We start from the raw sequence: 16,999 nt of genomic DNA, 5'->3' as shown, positions 1-16,999 counted from the left end.
AGAGGCTGCTTTTTCCCAAAAGCCATGTGGCCTCCACAAGTGCACATCGGCACTGGTGGTGAGAGAGTGGTGCCACAGCTCAGTGCCCTGGGAGTCGATCCTCTTTGTAGACCCTATGCCTGGAAAGGCGAGCATCAACCCACCTTCGCAGCGGGGCCGGGGCCGGCTCCACAGCCCAGCATCTGTGCAGTTGATGGACATGTTTCCAACTAGCATGTAGCCATCCCTGCAGCTGTAGTGCACAGTTGTTCCCCGGGGAAAAGTGTCTGAGGACTGGCCGCTGTGCTGCCCATTGGCGATGTTTGGTGGCCGAGGACACTTCACCTCTGAAAAGGGAACAGAGGCTGCTGAATTAGCTGTTTGCCATTTTGCRTGTTATTAGAACTCTTTGCCAGAGTAATATCCAAATTTTGTTCAGTCTTTGCTGTATTTCCTGGACCAAAGTATTACTTAACAAAAAAGTTCAGCCACRTCAAGATTAATCCTCACATAGTAGCTGGTGAGAATTACTCACAATGTGAACATTTTCTGACATAAAAGTTACTGGTAGGTCACAGGATTTAGCAGAAGAGGCATGTGAACACACAAAAGCAGCGAGAAGAATGAGAAGTTGCAATTGCTTCCTGTTCCCATTTCAGATCACAGAAGCTGCTAGCAGGAAGCACACAGGGAGATGAAAGTGTCCCACTTTGGGCTGTAAGCAGAATCACAGAAACCCCCACAGCGAAGCAGTTATTGCCACTTCTCAGCGGCTGGCCTAYGGATTGTTTGCATGCTTGAGAAATGACAGTCTCCTGCTGCATCACAGGGAACATGAAGACCACAGCACCCAAGGAGATCAGCTGGGAAGTTTCTATCTTCACATCCCTCTCAAAGCCCAGGGCAGAACAGACAGCACTTAGCCTCATTTCTCAGTCTAGCAGTAAGCACCTTTCTTTTGAGCTGATTATGTCTCTCCAGAAGTGCCTTGATTTGAGAAGAGAAGCAAGGACAGATCCATCCTGGCTTTACTTTCTCACTGAATTTGAGAGGACACTAGAGGGAGCTTTTCTCCCATGGCTGTTAGTGTTCACACTCCTATGCTGAGATACTTGCCCTTTTTGCAAACTGGCAGAGGTGGACTCCACTTGAAATCAGCTCCACACGTGGTTGTATGGGAGCCTTGAATGGCATAGCCTGAATTGCACTCAAAGTTTACAGTATCCCCAGTCTTRTAGATGTAGCGAGTAGGGGGTAGTCTCCTCCCATTCTGGATGTGTGGGAATGGGCATCGAATATCTGGAAAAGGGAGAGAAATAGCAGTGTTTAGCTACACAGCTCTCAAGCCTTTCATACCTGTGATGGTTTCCACATCAATGGTTTCCAAGTCACTTGTTGACCTGCATGAGATTACTGGGAGTGATGGGGAAGAGCCACACGGCCGGTGTCCTTCACTTGTCCCACATCAGCAGCCTGCTTTAGAATGGCTTTGCTAGGCTGTTGTGTGAGCCCAGCTGCTTCCTCAGCTACAAGAATGAGGTCACAGGATTTATTACTACCTGGTGTCACTAAAAGCTCTTCCAGGCCTTGCTGCATACTCCTAATCTATGGGCCAGGAAGAAGAGCGTTTGGATGCATCAGGTGACATTTGCTGCCAGCACAGCCTGTCCCCCTGCTCTAGTACCAAGTGCATTCATATGATCCAGRCCAGGGAAATGCTGGTGAGGATTTGGCCAGTAGGAGAAGCTAGCTACRTTCCTGAGGGCTTGTCTGAGGAGGAACTTGCATGCATGGGGAGGATGGCGCCACGGCAAGGTACGCACCAAGTCCGCACTGTGGCGGGGGCCCGCTCCACACGCCGGTCAGCCCATCCTCCGTCACGCACCGGATGGAGGCCTCGCCAGTGCGGGTGTAACCTCCATCGCACGTGTACGTTACAACCGATCCATAGGAGAACTTGTCCATGAACCTGCCAGTGTTCCGCCCATGGGGAATATCTGGAGGCTGTTTGCACTGAATCTCTGGAGAAATAACGCGAGGGGTAGAGACAGACAGGCCGACTTTTAGAAGCAAGGTAGCAGAGAAGCAGCTTTGTTTACTAGGCAAACATTTGCACAAGACATGAGAAGGTAGAAAGAATGTAGAAAGAACGTAGAAAGAATGTAAAACAAACAGCTCACGCTGGCAGCAGCCTTTGGATAACAGCCGCGACGTCTCCGAGCAACACGCCGAGCCACGAGCCCRCCGAGAGAAGGGCGCAGCTCCGGCTCGAGGCGCAGGACGGAGGCGCGTCCCACCAACGCAGGGAAAAATAAGCATTGCAAAAGAAACGGCTGCTTAACCTTTTTAGAAAGCATTAACTTAGGGATAACTTGTCTTTTCCTCACRGAAAGCCACCCTTTCGAGGCCAGGGCAAACATGCAGGTCGAGCCCCTCGGCCTGGGAAGTTGGGCCAGCTGCGGAAGACTCTCCGCCATCTCACTGAAGAGCCGGTCCAGGGCGCAACGCCACCCATGAGGGGCCATTTTTGGGGTTTCCACCCAGATTAATCTACATAAAGGGCCTGGACTACTTAGCTATAGGTCACACAGAGGCGCTTAGTCCGCCGCCRCCTGCCTGAGGTGGAAAATGGTGCCAAGGTGCCTTACGGCAGACCCAACCCCACCCGCTGCCCTCCCCTACCTTGCGCACGGGTGCGGGCGGCCAGGAGCAGAGCGACAGTGCCCAGGAGGTGGCGGGCGCCGGCGAGCGCCATGCGCGGCCCTCGCTGCCCACCGCACGGCAACTGCGGCTGCCCCGCGGGGCGGCGGGCAGATATGGGCGCCCGGCTTCCCCCTYGCCTGCGGAAGGGGCCGCAGCTGCACGGGGCTTCCCGCCACCGCCACCGCGAAGGAACCCAGCGGGGGGCTGAGGGGAAGCCGCTGCGAGGAGGGGGAAGCTGCCATGAGGTTGGGGGGAAGCCGCCACGAGGCCGGGGCGGGAAGGAAGGTGCTGTGAGGAGAGGGAAGCCGCCACAAGGCCAGGGGGAAGGAAGATGCCATGAGGAGGGGGTGAGCCGCCATGATGTGAGGGGGAGGAAGGCGCCGTGAGGAGGAGTTGAGCTGCCATGAGGTGGGAGGGGGAGGAAGACACCATGAGGAGTGAGCAAGCCGCCATGAGGCCAGGGGGGAAGGAAAGTGCCATGAGGAGGGGGGTGAGCTGCCATGAGGCCGGGGGGGAAGACGCCGTGAGGAGGGGGTGAGCAGCCTCCTCCCCAAGGCAAGGTGGCCCCGGGGGCTCTTCCCCAAACTGCCGAGGCCCAGGGCTGCCACACTTCTCCCAGCCCTTATTTCTCCAGGCCTCATCTAGCCTGGTGCCRTCATCCCACACCTCTGGAGAGGAGAAATAAAATCCACACCTCAGGCTTTTCGCCGCGGGAGCAGCTGGGGGCCAGGCAAGACCTGCACCCGCCATCATGCGCTTGCCATTCCCAAAGCCGGAGGTCTTTGGTGTCCTTCACTGACAACTTCCGAAACACACAGCGTTTAAGCTTCATAATTTAATTTGATTTGTTACATTTACATTACAAAGGAAAATTATGTACAACTCGGTTGTATTCACAGTACATTCGCGCTCTTTCAACTGCAAATCTTAGTGGCCRCACTTGTAAACTCTGTCACAGTGTTTACGGCTCCTTCCACTTGGCCAAGGATGSATCGCTTCAAGCTCAACCCTGGTAACAGAAGTTAACTCATTTGGAAAAAATCACTGAATTACACAGCAAGGACGACGACTGTGCTGAGATTAAGATAACAAAACAGAAYACAGCACTAAGCTACTAGGCTTTAAATTTGTATTTTGTTCCTATAGTCATTCACCCGGCTTATTAAAAAAACCCAAACCCACCAATTTGCAAATTCTTATTTGGTAAGACTTACTTCCGAAAACAGTTATTTTGCTGCACCACAAAGACGGTCAATCAGAAAAACCTCCCAGATGGAAAGGAGAAGTTTATTTGTAATGAGGCTAACATACTGATGGAAACTACGGCACGTGTTTTTCCCTATAATTAGGCGCATGTTCCTATTAACAGGAAAGCACTAATAAACAGAAGAAACAGCAGAAACAAAGAAGTCAGTAGTRTGTATGTGCATTTTGAATGCTTCCCTTTCCTGGTTACGCATTATGCAAAGCCAGCAAATTGATAATTTAACCCTCTGATCGTTTAACTCGGTTCTGTTAAAATCAGGAAAGACAGTGTCACTGTAGCAAAGACCGACCATCAGCCAGCAAATCAAGGGAATTTCTGCCTCCATCTTTGGTTTATACATGGTAAGCGAGGTCTCATTATTTGAGCTGTCTCCATGGCACCWAAAAAGCCTGAATCAAGAAAGAAAGGAGTGGACAGCATACCTTATTTTCGCGTGCTTTCTCACTCATCTATACCCTACACCCTTCTTGAACTATCCTCAACGCAACACCTAACTAGGCCAGTTTTGGCAGGATGAAAGCAAAATACACAGCAGAGGCAGTTTCATGCCCCAATTACCACAGATGACTGCACTAAGGGTTTGGCTTTCTGCACAGCAGCACCTACGTTTGCTCAACGAGCCACACCAAGATCTCCCCACGTGTCACCACTGCCCACAGCACTGGACTAGGAAACTTCCCTGAGCTGTTAGCACGACTGGCCACCAAAACAGTTTTTGCTCCCTCACCTTCCCAGCAGCCAAGAGAAGCCTCCAGAGCTGAGCTGGTCCCAAGCCTTCTTTGCACTGGGGGTCTACACTCCTACTCTATCCATGCGCAGCCCCACATGACCACCGGATGGATGGTGCAGTTGGGCTGCATAGCCCCTTGCACCACTGTCCAAAACCAGCAAACAGCTTTCAGGTGCAAATTAAGACACTGATTTCCTATCAGTCAGAAAGCATGGGGACAGAAAGTGAAAAGTTCAGATGAGGTGACTTTCTGGTGTTTGGTAGCATCTGCAAAGCCACGTGCAGGTTCTGCGTTCAGTTGCCATGACATTGCTGTAGACTGAACACCACCTGCCTGTGGACAAGCTCCACTGACGCTGTGAAACGCCCATTCTGTTTAACTTTCTCCCCAGAGTTTTCAGCCAAGCAATCCACTTTGCCACTTCCTAAGCGTAAAGTCAATGAAGAGACAAGAAGAGTTTCTGCAAGGCAGGAAGAGAAAAGCTTTGATAAGATACAAAGACATTGCCACTGCAGAGACCACAAGGTTATTTTCAGTACCTACAGGAAGAGTCAAAAGAGTASTTCTTTGAAATAAGGCATTTAAATATTTTTCTCCAGGGAAAGTACCAATTTATATGGATTGCTATTTGCACAACAGCCTTGCCTTGAAGTAAAAACTAGAGCAAACACTTACGTGAATATTCTCAGGTCTCTCCATACCTACAGATAATAAGAATAGGAAGCACAAGTCGAACATCAGTCTTAATTTTCTCTAGTATATATTGCTCACAGGAAGACAGTCACTGTTAACCCTCTCAGTACCAACATCACTTTTCACCTCAGAACACTTACGACACTTGTAAATCGCAATTAGGATCCAACAGAACACCACCTTAGTGGAGCTGAAAAACAAAACATGGAGGTACCTGAAAAGCCCTATTTTCATGAGTCTACAATACTGCAGGATGAAGGTCTTTGGTGTCATTACTACTTAGCAGGGGCATAACTGCACTTGATTTCTGAATGGTAGTTTCATCTGGAGGGCCAGGAACCATCCAGCACAGGCCACATATGCAAGCTGCTGTATGTTCAACACATCATGCAGCTGTTACACCTGCAACCAAAAGCATAAGCACTTCCCAGGCAGTAGGGGAGAGCATGATAGAGGATCAATGCCATTTTTTTTTTCATCTAAAGTTTGCAGATTACTTCTTCAAGTCTCACAAGTCTTACTAGTTCAGTCTCACAGGAGTGAAATCCTGAGATCAACGTGACAAGTCCAGCACGTCTACCATTCAGTGCTCTCCAAGGGGTTGCTCTGGCTCTTCCAGTTGCCTCTTCTTGAGCCTAAAAGTGAATAACCAGGATTGCCAGGAAGAGGGGGAGGATTCCTACAAGAGATAAACAAACTTCAGTCTTCATTCCAAATACATTTGTTTACTTTTTGCCTCCCCACTCCCAGACATAGAGTATCTTTAGCATTTTTTCCTCTTTTCAAAGAATGATCATAAAGCAACAAAAATATAAACATGACAAGTGTGGAAAGCTCATAAGCCTATTCCAGGTTTAAGCAGAATGCATAAAATTGCTTAAGAGATAATAACATAAAAATGGGACAGACAGCATGATTAAGAGTGACTTCAGAGAACAACATGATGCTATTAACATGTTAATGTTCACAGCACAGCAGCCAACACTTTCTGCTGTTTCAGCTACAGGGACTGGCTAGCAAGAGAGGAAGTGCAAGCAGCAGGGAGAACAGTCATTGACACCGCTATGGCCAGTGCTTGCAGTCATTAAGATACACACTTAGCATTAGCACTGGACAGCACGACAGACCAGTACTTACACATGCACTAGACACAGGAATTTTTATTACTTACCAGCAATGATTTTGTTAGCTGTGCCTGGAAAAGAAAAGAGCAAAAATGTGAAACTGAACACCCATTAAGCACAACAGTTCATCAAACTATGCAACCTTCAGTGTCTCAAAGCCAATGCATATTAAAGTGACAACTGAAATAGCAGAGGGAATGGGACCCCTGTGTAACCCAAGGTTCCACATGTTTAATGGATGAATACACTTCCAGTAGCCTGCAAGTCTTTGCAGCAACCTAGTCACGTGCTTTTGGCACTAGATTTCAATGCAAGCTGTTTCAGGAAGTTTTGAAGGCTTATTCCTTAACTGAAGTATTTGATTTGAGAATTCAAAGAGGCAGCAAAAACATAAATTTTCCAAAAGAGAGAGAAGAGGCAGCAAGATAGACAGAGGAGAGTCACCTTTGCATTCAGGAGTAGGCTTGCTCCAGACTCCATGAGATTCATCTTCTGATACACAGCGAATAGAGGCCTCTCCAGTAAGGATGAAGCCYTTATTACAKTCATAGACTACAACAGAGCCATGARGAAAGCTGCTTTTTGTTGTTTCATTGTGTATTCCATTGTCAATCRTAGGTGGCGGTCCACAGAAAACATCAGGGAGCTGTCCTATAGGAAGAACATCACCAAGAGCGTCTGAGCACTTTCCTAACTGCAAATGTGTGTCAGATGTGTGGGAAGAAGATATAACCAACTGACATGCATCTAGAAACACCTGAAAATACTTTTAGCTTTCTTGCTCAATACTGGACCTCAGCTACTCACCTTTGCATTCAGGAGTAGGCTTACTCCAGACTCCATGAGATTCATCTTCTAATATACAGCGAATAGAGGCCTCTCCAGTAAGGATGAAGCCYTTATTACATTCATAGACTACAACAGAGCCATGAAGAAAGCTGCTTTTTGTTGTTTCATTGTGTATTCCATTGTCAATCGTAGGTGGCGGTCCACAGAAAACATCAGGGAGCTGTCCTACAGGAAGGACACCACCAAGAGCRTCTGAGCACTTTCCTAACTGCAAATGTGTGTCAGATGTGTGAGAAGAAGATGTAACCAACTGACATGCATCTAGAAACACCTGAAAATACTTTTAGCTTTCTTGCTCAATACTGGACATCAGCTACTGCCTATGGCCACTGAAGCACCTAACTAGACTAGAGGACATTTTTCAGCCATCCCCAGCTTTAGTCCTGAAATACAGAGCAAGAAACTTAAATTCCCAGACACAAGCCAAAACTTTCCTTGTCAAAGTAACTGGCCTAGACTAGTATGTTGGAGGCGTCCTATTCAACAGGAGACTAGAAGGAAAGTGGAATGCAACYGTGTAAGCTAGGAAAAATTATAGTAATTTACTATAGTAATTAGCTTTAAGAGCCAAGATTGACTTACAAGACATATTAAATTAACCACCCCAGTGGTAATCTGCTGACTCTTCTTGAAGTAAGGAAAGATGGTGGGGCAGTCACAGACATTGCTGTTAAAAAACAGTAGTGAAGGTAATTCTGTAATATTTCTTAATTCTTAGCCTTGCCTAACACCATAAATACCTGATTTCAGTATTATACCAAATTATGTAGATAGAGTTCTAACATCAAATTTGAGCCCAATTTATTTTCATCTTTCCCCTGGCAACTAGAGAGAAAGATAAAATTTCCTCTACTTATAAATGGGGTCATAATTTTCCTAATTTTTCCATGATTTTCCAGTTTCTGGGGTTGCTTCGTGAAGAAGAAAACCCTGCTTTCTGTTGCTCTCCTCTGGTTCCCTCCAGTTTGTCAGCATGACTTCTGAATTGCGCAAGAATATTCCAGCTAAGGCCTCACAGAACAAGCTAGTATTGAAATTTTGAATATTACAGCAGCTTGAAGCACAAGAGCAAGCAGACCAAGCTCCCCAGCAAAGCAGCTACGCCACAACAGCTCCAACTGTTATCTTTATGGCTCTGGGCACAGGTCCTCTTACTTTCACAGCTTGGAAATGCTGTATCCCAGCCAACTCCATTTCCTGAAATCACACATGTGCTGGAAGATGACCCCTTTAATTTATACCTAAAGAAAAAGAGGAATTTTATAATTTTCAGAAAACAACCTAGAAAGGGTTCTTCACCCTCCTCCTCCACCATTGCATGGATACAAGAACAGAAGTTGCTCCTGCTGTGAAATGGGATCTGGACACCTCAAAAGCTACTTTAAAGCAGCAAATAAGGGCTGCCTGACCTGACAAATAGGGAAGGGTGTAAACTTTCAGAAGCTTTAGCAGGAGGGATCCCTCGCCAGTGTCTCAGCAAGAGGCACAGAAATAACTCCCARTCTAAAAGAGAGGGAACCACTGCCTCCTTTTCTTTGTAAAGGATTGAAATGCATTCACTTATACCCCCAGACCTGTAACGTTTTCCTAGGTTTCCACTGAACTTTGTCTCAGGGTGCTGGTGACCTACTGTAGCTCAGTAGAGCTGTATCCCACCCATGTTTCCAGTATGTAGTTGGAATATAGAGCTGAACTGAAGCATGCACGATTAGTAATACAATGAGATTACTAATTATGCATGAATCACCACACTTGCTTATCTAACTGAAGACATAATAGAGTTTTACTGGGGACTTGTACTGGGAAACTGGCAGGTAACGGGGGTGGTGGATGTATYGCCTATCTGTGGAGCACCTCCAGGTCACCATACCCAATCTTCAGCTTCAGTCTCTCTTAAGTAATGATCCACTCACCCAGCATTACAGGTGAAACTCACTGTTGTCTCAAACTGGAAATTGTCTGCTATTACTTTCCCGTTGTTTATTTGAGGAGAAGAACATTGCTTTCCTAGAGGAAAAGAAATTGGCATGGGAATTACTTGATTTGTCTTTTTAGAGTGATGCCAAGCGATAGCTCTTAACCAGACTTACATGACCAAGACCACAGGCAGGCTTGCAACTGTGCAAAAACTCAGCTGCACTGAGGGACGCCTGGGGAGGACTCTGCTGCCCCCCCCCCAACTCCACTGCAGAGAGGCTTGTGCTGTAGCATAAGAAGTGACTGGATTCAGTCTCAGCCAGAACAGAGAAAGGGTAGCAGTCTGTACCAGGTACAGGCATGTGCTTCGCTGAAAGCGGGCATGCTTTAAGAGGCAGGTTCTTAAACCAATCAAGCAGAGGGCTAGAGCTACATAAGTCTGCTAACACAAAGCAAACATGCAGTACAAAATACACAAGAGGATATGCCTTAGCTATTCCAATACTTCAGGAGTTTTTTTGACACATATACAAGGTCTTTTGGTAAGAGTAATTTTGTCTTCATTATCAAGAATAGCACAAAGTATTTACAGACCTTTGTTATGTTAGAACTGTACTAATGTGATATGTATTACTCAATACTAGTTTTGCTACTAGTAGATCAGTCTCATTGTGGCAATATTGCATGTCATTAGTTCAATGTTTATCTCACCTAACTAAGCTCATTTTATTGTAGCAATTATGCTCTATAAATCAAGTGGAAAAGGCTATGAACACGAACTAGCAAGAAATACAATACAGTTCTATGGCACTGTCTCACCAGTACCCCTGACTGTCCTCAAAACATGCTTTGCTAAAAATAAAATAAAATAATCCACAATCACACTCAATTGCACTTGCTGCTCTGGGGATCACTCAGTATGCACACACGAGAGAATCATCTGAATTATGGGGACCTGGAGGCAGAATTAAGCTGTTCTTTAGTTTGTTCAGAAAACAAAGCACTTGATCTCTATACATATGATAAATGTGCATTTAAAGGCACACAGATCTTGTTGTAAGTTTATCAGAGTAGACCAAAATGCTAGATTTACCCCCATACACTTTAAAGAGTTCAACAAGAAACTTCCAGGTGTGTCTGCACAGAGATGGACATGAACAAAATTTCAGAATAAATAACATCTCAAGCGTGTAAAGGTCACTAGTATATAGTCAGTCAAGATAGGAGAGGAACAGAGATACTCACGTATACAGAAGTCAGGGTCTGAAGACCAAGTTGTATTTATCAGACAAGTAACAATAGAAGACTTTCCACTTGCTGCAGTATAACCTGGTTTACACTTGTAAGTCAACTTAGTTTCAGCCAAAGACTGGTCGCTCACAGCACTTGTTAATTCAGCGAAAGCGAAGCTTGGAGGAGTACCACAGTAACCTAGCAATTGGAGACAACAGCAAAGTTAGCTGCAGAAGCATACCCAAAGGGTCTCCAGTAACAACAGTAAGCTGACTGCGAGTGCACATCATTTTAACCGTTTTGGTTGTCAAGTGTCCTGGATCCGGTTTGCATTTGGCCAATTCAGCGAACACCAATATTTATCACAGTTTGCTTAACTGGAGAAAAGATGTAGATTGAGCAGCATCTCTGCTTCTGAGATGCTACTTCGCTTAACACCAGCCCTGTCTGAAGGACCTGGATTCAGCTGTGCCCAGCATCCTGAGCAAGTCTGAAACTGGTGAAATAAGAGCATCAGATACAGAAAGCAGTTTCCCTCTCTCAATACACTTTTGGACCATTTGCAGTTCATACATAGCTTCGTGTCATATAAGTGGCCTGGGCTGCCACCAGAAGGACTCTTATCCTAGCACACTCCCCAGGGGCTCCCAACACATGGGTACAACTGCTGAGATTTAGAAGCTGATCTACTACACAGGTTTATACGCCTATACTTACGTGCTTCACAAGTTGGTAGAGATGGTTTCCACATACTGTCTGCTTCACAAGTGACAGTACTACTACCGATCAAAACATGACCAGGTTTACATTGAAAAGTGACTGTTTCTTTATATGTGTACTCAGTGCCGAAACCAGACACCTTCTCCCCACTTTTCACTTCGGGATTTTGACATCTGACCACTGGAAGCAAAAGTAAGCCAGTAAGAGTATTTGTTTCAGGAAGGAAAGGCAAAGAAACAGTCATTATCAGAATTGCCTCTACAAGAAGCAGGTCCTTCATGCAGKGCAGAATCGAGTACATCACTAAGAAATGACACAGATCAGGGCTTCAATTGTAGGAAACCTTGGGCACAGGCAGGGAGAGAGTCGCTTTTCGAGAGCTGAGAATTTGAACCTCCTGAACAACTAGATCATTTTGATTTGCACTTTCTGGAATACCAAAGGGAAAACAAATCTGGCTGACACTATGGGAACTGTGCTGCTATAGAGATAGCACCTCAGCCATTTGTACCAGCTGTGGTCTCCAGCCTGCCTGTGGTTACCTGCTTGGTTGGCTGTTCTGCAATGCAATGCAATGCTGTCTACTCTAGATCAACCTAGATTATAGCAGTGACTTCCCATGGGCTGAAAAATCTGTTAAACCAAGCCCTGTCTCTGACCACAACTTGGGAGCATTAAGCTTTTGGGAATCATTTAAAACTCAAATCAGTTTTCTCATGTTTGTCAACTCATCTGGAAATTACAGTTTCACATGGAGGAGGCAAGAGAAATGAAATCAAGAGAAAATGGTAGAGAAAAAAACATTTACTTTTGCATTCAGGGGCTGGACCACTCCATTTTCCATTCAATTTATCAACTGATGTACAGTGAATCGTGGACTCTCCAATGAGAGAAAAGCCAGGGAGACAGCTGTAAGTAACAGTTGAGCCAAAGGTAAAGTCTTCACTGTCACCACTGAACTGTCCATTTGCAATCTCAGGAGGTGGCATACAGGGAATAACTGCAGGGAAAAACAGCAGCAGAAAAAAGACTATTTCCATCAAATATGGAACCAAAATCTGTCTGCTAAAAAGGTATTAATAAAAGACAAACAAAATAGGGAACAAATCCTAAAGTAATTGTTTCAAATTAAAAGTCTTGAATACTCCTTCAAATTCTGAACGTTTTCCAATTTTTAAAATGGGTAAACGGTACAACAGCAAAACAGCACCCTTTGCCCTATAGAAGAGGCCTCCGGGAGGCAATAAACATGGTCCAGCTGAGCAGTCAGGCACCCTTAGCTATCTTTGATGGGGTTTCTTGCTTTTGCTGAGAACAAGGCTAGAATACTTATTATAGCAGCAAACAGTCTCTGTCCGTACAGCACCAATAAAACTCTTGGAAGTAATTTCTCTTCCTGAAAACTCGTATTTTGAATGCACAGGCATGTCTGAAGGCATTCCAGTCCTTATCAAGCACAGCTCTTGAAAAGCATTTCAGCAGCAGCTGCCCGATGAGGAACGCAACACGAGTAAACTAGCCTSCACAGCAGCCTGGCGGCTACAGCGCACAGAGTCAGAAAGCTTGCYGCGTGGCCACGCTAGCTGATACCGGCCACCAGTCTCAGGAGTTGCTCTTCTCGCAGATCTGACTATAGGAGCTGCTGCCAACACCCACAGATCCCCCTTGATATTTACATTCCCATTTCCAAAGGGAGCATTTGAGGGAGAAGTAAGGAGAAAGTCTCGTTGAAGGTTAATCTAATTTGGAGCAAGAGCCAAGAAGAGAGAATCAACCTGCCTTTCCCCAAACTACCAGTTATATTGTAGCAGCCTCAAGGAGGAGACATACACAAAGCATTTAAGACCTTACTTTCACAGTGTGGAGCATCACTCCAAGCAACGTCATTGCCTTGAAGTATRCATTGTAGAGATGATTCCCCAATTATTCGGTACCTAAGAAAAGGTTGAATCTCTTTAAAAAAAGGAAAAGAGTGRAAAAAAAACATGGGAAAGTCAAAAAAAAATTATAGTTCTAATGGCATTCTCTAGAGGAGCTGAACCCATTGGGAGAAACACTCCTCTTGTAAAATACAATTTGCTAACTACCMAGAGAAATGCAATATGGTGTAATGATAAGATGCTTAATATTGATAGTGGGTAGGTACGGGCTCAGAGAAGCTGAACAAGACAGCACCCTCACCCTGAGCCAGTACAGCCCTGAGATGGAGGAGTGTTGCTTTTTTTAGAAGGGGTAACTTAGCTTCCCTCCCTGAAAAACAACCGCATTCCTTAAAGTGAGAGATTTKCACAAAGATTTCAATAAAGGGCTATTTTTTAAACTGTGGTCCACTGCTGACATCACACCTGCAAAGGGTTTGTAGCATGCAAATTTGTATCTTGCTTCACATTTTCTGCAGACAAGATAGCCTACTAATTATAAGYCTGCTAATTGTAAGCCCTTGAGTTCTGCACTGTGCAGTGCAGTGGTAAACTCGTACAGAAATCCATTTTCYGAACAGAGCTGGATGTCACTGACTTACCCTAAGCTGCTCTTTTCCCCTCTCCCTCCACATTCCTGGGACACCAAAGCTCCCTTTTCCCAAGATCTCTTAGCTAAGCTGCAGGCAGCCGAACCGATTGCACAACAGCAAACGCACCTGCTGGACACCCACTCCTTCTTGGATATAAAATGCATTAAGTATTTTGCAGGAGCCAGCTTAAATGCTGAATTACTAAATGAGATCAACAGGAACAAAGAAAATTTCTGTGAGGAGCTGGTAAGTTTGCAAAGAACAGGCTCTTGCTCTCAGAAGATAACCTGTCCTGAGAGCAGGGATAGGAGAGAGCCTGATCTATGTGGCACCCTGCTCTGAAAAMCTCCTCTCATGCTTGTGCTTTCCAAGGAAATGGCTCCAAGATATTAATAAGCCTCCAAGTCTCCARCTCCTGTACGATAACGCTCCTGTCTCATGGCCTGAGCTCTATCGACTAGCCCAGGAACACAGGCAGACACTTACCCTTCATTACAGGTGACGTTCACGACTGCCCCAAATCGGAGATCAGTTGTGTAATCAAATCTGCCATTAGATATATCCAGTGGACCACACGGTTTTCCTGCAAGGACAAGTGACCAGCATTTGCTCTGTTTTATGCCACTACGATGAAGTACAGGTTACACTACAGTTCAGAGCTGTTACAGACCAAATGATCATTTCTCAGGCAYCTGCCTTTCCTGTCTAGCAAGTACCGGTGCTTTTGGAAAAGATTAAGATCCACATTAAGTTCTGAGAAACTGAAAGTTAAATACAGTTAAGGACAATAAAGGAGCAAGGATCTACAGAGATTTACATGCTTACTGAGACAYGAACTGCAAAAGATACCCAGAGACTTCAGCACAGAGGCTCCTGTCTGCAGCAAAAGCAGGGGAAAAACACCCACTGGCCGCCCGAGGAACAGCTGGGCCCATTACCCCGGGACGGCAGACAGGACTGAACCCCGCAGCTGTCTCCACACCTTACCTTGCTCCTGCCAAATACAYGATTGCACTTACTCTACCACAGCACTCAGCCTGTGTCACCAGGTGGTAAAGTCCATGGGTTATTAAAGGGATCAGAGATTTCCTCCCAGGGATAAAGATTTCCAAGGCAGGAAATGCAGCCACACACGGGCACGCAGGGTAAGCGTTTGCCCAGCGGTCGTAAAAAGAGCAGCCCCCCCGGGAAGCATCTCCCCACCCCGCGCCGGGTCCCGGCCGGGGCCGGGGTGCAGCAGGGGACGCCCCCCAGGAGCGCCGCCAGCCCCGCGCGGGACCCACCGATGCAGAAATTGTTTTCCGACAACCAGCTGGAGTTCGAGTGGCAGGTGACGAAGGGGGACTTGCCGCTGGCTCCGGTGTACCCCGGGCGGCACCTGTACCTCAGCTTGCTCCCGAAGGGGTAGGAGGTGTTCACAGACGCGGGGGGCTCTGCGAAGGAGAACCTCGGGGGCGGCCCGCAGTCACCTGGCAGAGCATGAGGAGCCGGGGGGGGGGGGAGACTCGTCTCTGCCCTTCCCCACGCGGCCTCGTCCCTGCACCCAAGTGCTCGAGCCCCCTGCCCTGGCCCTCCCGGCCCCGGCCCCTTCCCCTGGCATTCCCAGCTCCGTCTCCTTCTCCCAGCGCCAGCCCGTACAGTCCCATTCTCTTCCCCTTCCTCTGCCCCCCTCTCCCCCCGCCATGCCCGTCTCCAGCCCCATTCCCTTCCCCTAGCCCCAGCCCCCTCAGCCCCCTCAGCCCCATCTTCAGCCCCCTCCCCCCGGCCGCTGCCCTGATCCCTCCAGCCCCACCTCGGCCCCTTCCCCACGCCCTTCCCCCGGCCCCGCTCACCCCGCGCCCCGGGCAGCGCCAGCAGCGCCAGCAGCGCCGGCAGCGCGGCGCGGAGGCGGCGCAGCCTCATGTCGCCGGCGCGGCGCAGCGCAGCGGAGGCTCCGCCGGGCGCAGCAAGCGCGCAGCAGCAGCAGCAGCAGCAGCAGCAGCAGCCGCAGCCAGCCCTTTCCGGGGCCGGCCCTGGCCCGGTCCCTGCTCCAGCCGCCGCCTCCGCCCGCTTTTCCGCTGGCAGGAAACTCCGCGGCTGCGGCGGGGCAGAGCCTGGCTGAGCCCGGCCCGCGATCCGCCCCTCGGCCGCCCCAGCGCTCAGCTCTGCCTTTACTGCCCTTCACAGGAGGGATTTTTCCTGCGGCTTGGCCAGATACAAACTGCATGCAGCACAGTCAGCTAGAAACGGGAAGAACGGATTTTTCCTCGGTGGTCCAGTGACATGGAAAGGTTTTATCCTCATTTTAAAGACAGTAACCTAACACAYCATGTGTATGACTTGCCCTAAGTGTTGCCGCAATGGGAACGTTGGCCCTCCCTTGCGAGGAATGSTCCCACGCTTGCTCGCTCTGCTGTAGCATCCTACACTTGTTTCTCAAATCAGCCAGAGGCCCTGGGCTCTCCTCCRGCTTGAAGAGCAATGTCCCACTGACAGTAGGCACTTTTCCTGCTTCAGGCTCCCAAAACTGGACATGAGGGAGTGTGGGTACCACTGCTGCATGTTTTCTTTACACAGCTGTGCTAAACACAAACCTTATCCTCCAACACAGATGTTGTGCTTGAATCTGCATAACCCTCCACTCAGCACTCCTCTCCTTCTTGCTTTCATATAGAGTTTCCGAGAGAGGAAAAAAAAAGGGGGCGGGGGAAGAGTATTTTATCTTCAGCAATAGCAAGTTATTATCAAATGGGGAGAGTCAAGGAGTGCAGCCAGGATCYGGGGAGCAGCTCAAGCATTTAGATGGCCATGGCCTCTCCCTCTCCTCAAGGTAACATAATAGCGTCAGGATTGTACCTGTCAGCACAACCACACGGAAATGTCRTGTCCAAGTTGCAAAAGGAGTACTTGGGCAGAATTAGATAACTGCACCTTTTTTTGCACTGCCTGTCTTTTGTCAGAACATAACTTAAATAACATAACATAAATTTCCTGGCAACCACCTGCATTCTCACTATGGATTTTGTCTCCATGTCAAAGAAAAAAAAACAGAACACAAGCCACCGGACACCAAGCAGGAGAGTGGTTAGGTTTAATCCTCTGGACTATTCCTTGCTATATCCACAGCCTGGCTTTGGGGAAAGAAAGTATGACTGGTCCATGAGTACTCCGAGTTGGCTTAAGGAAGGTGATACCTTACAGGAGGACATGAGTCCTCGATGCAGCACTCCACACTGCTCCAGGGTGGAAGTRGGCTTTTCCCTAGCAAAAATTTGTTGCCTCTGGCTCGGCT

General features: G+C 47.6%; 2 protein-coding genes across 4 annotated transcripts in view; both read right to left on the bottom strand.

Annotated features, from left to right (window-relative positions):
• LOC146598457 (complement receptor type 1-like) overlaps positions 1–2,734 on the bottom strand; it is a 32,233-nt gene extending 29,499 nt beyond the window's left edge. Inside the window, 5 exon segments of the mRNA XM_085300323.1 lie at positions 144–326; positions 1,096–1,278; positions 1,336–1,379; positions 1,814–2,000; positions 2,662–2,734. Of these exon segments, the coding sequence (XP_085156449.1) occupies positions 144–326; positions 1,096–1,278; positions 1,336–1,379; positions 1,814–2,000; positions 2,662–2,734 (670 nt within the window).
• A 768-nt stretch (positions 2,735–3,502) lies between these two features.
• LOC146598456 (C4b-binding protein alpha chain-like) lies at positions 3,503–15,635 on the bottom strand. 3 transcript variants are annotated; one of them, XM_085300409.1, is made up of 13 exons: positions 15,561–15,635; positions 15,012–15,197; positions 14,215–14,311; positions 13,068–13,150; positions 12,025–12,216; positions 11,214–11,396; positions 10,509–10,694; positions 9,260–9,353; positions 8,502–8,587; positions 7,305–7,511; positions 6,942–7,148; positions 6,545–6,568; positions 3,503–6,052 (listed from the first exon to the last, which is right to left on the bottom strand). In XM_085300409.1, the coding sequence occupies exons 1-13, from the start codon at positions 15,628–15,630 to the stop codon at positions 6,009–6,011; spliced, it is 1,659 nt and encodes a 552-aa protein (XP_085156535.1). In that variant the 5' UTR covers positions 15,631–15,635; the 3' UTR covers positions 3,503–6,008. The 3 variants fall into 3 exon arrangements, with proteins under 3 accessions (XP_085156535.1, XP_085156537.1, XP_085156536.1); XM_085300411.1 differs by lacking the exon at positions 7,305–7,511; XM_085300410.1 differs by lacking the exons at positions 8,502–8,587; positions 9,260–9,353.
• Positions 15,636–16,999: the final 1,364 nt, after the last annotated feature.

The sequence above is a fragment of the Rhea americana genome, unplaced genomic scaffold, assembly GCF_003343005.1.
Source record: "Rhea americana isolate MKP2758 unplaced genomic scaffold, rheAme1 scaffold_163, whole genome shotgun sequence".
Classification (NCBI taxonomy): domain Eukaryota; kingdom Metazoa; phylum Chordata; class Aves; order Rheiformes; family Rheidae; genus Rhea; species Rhea americana.
Note: the sequence above shows the minus strand (reverse complement) of the source record. Positions and strands in the feature narration are given on the sequence as shown.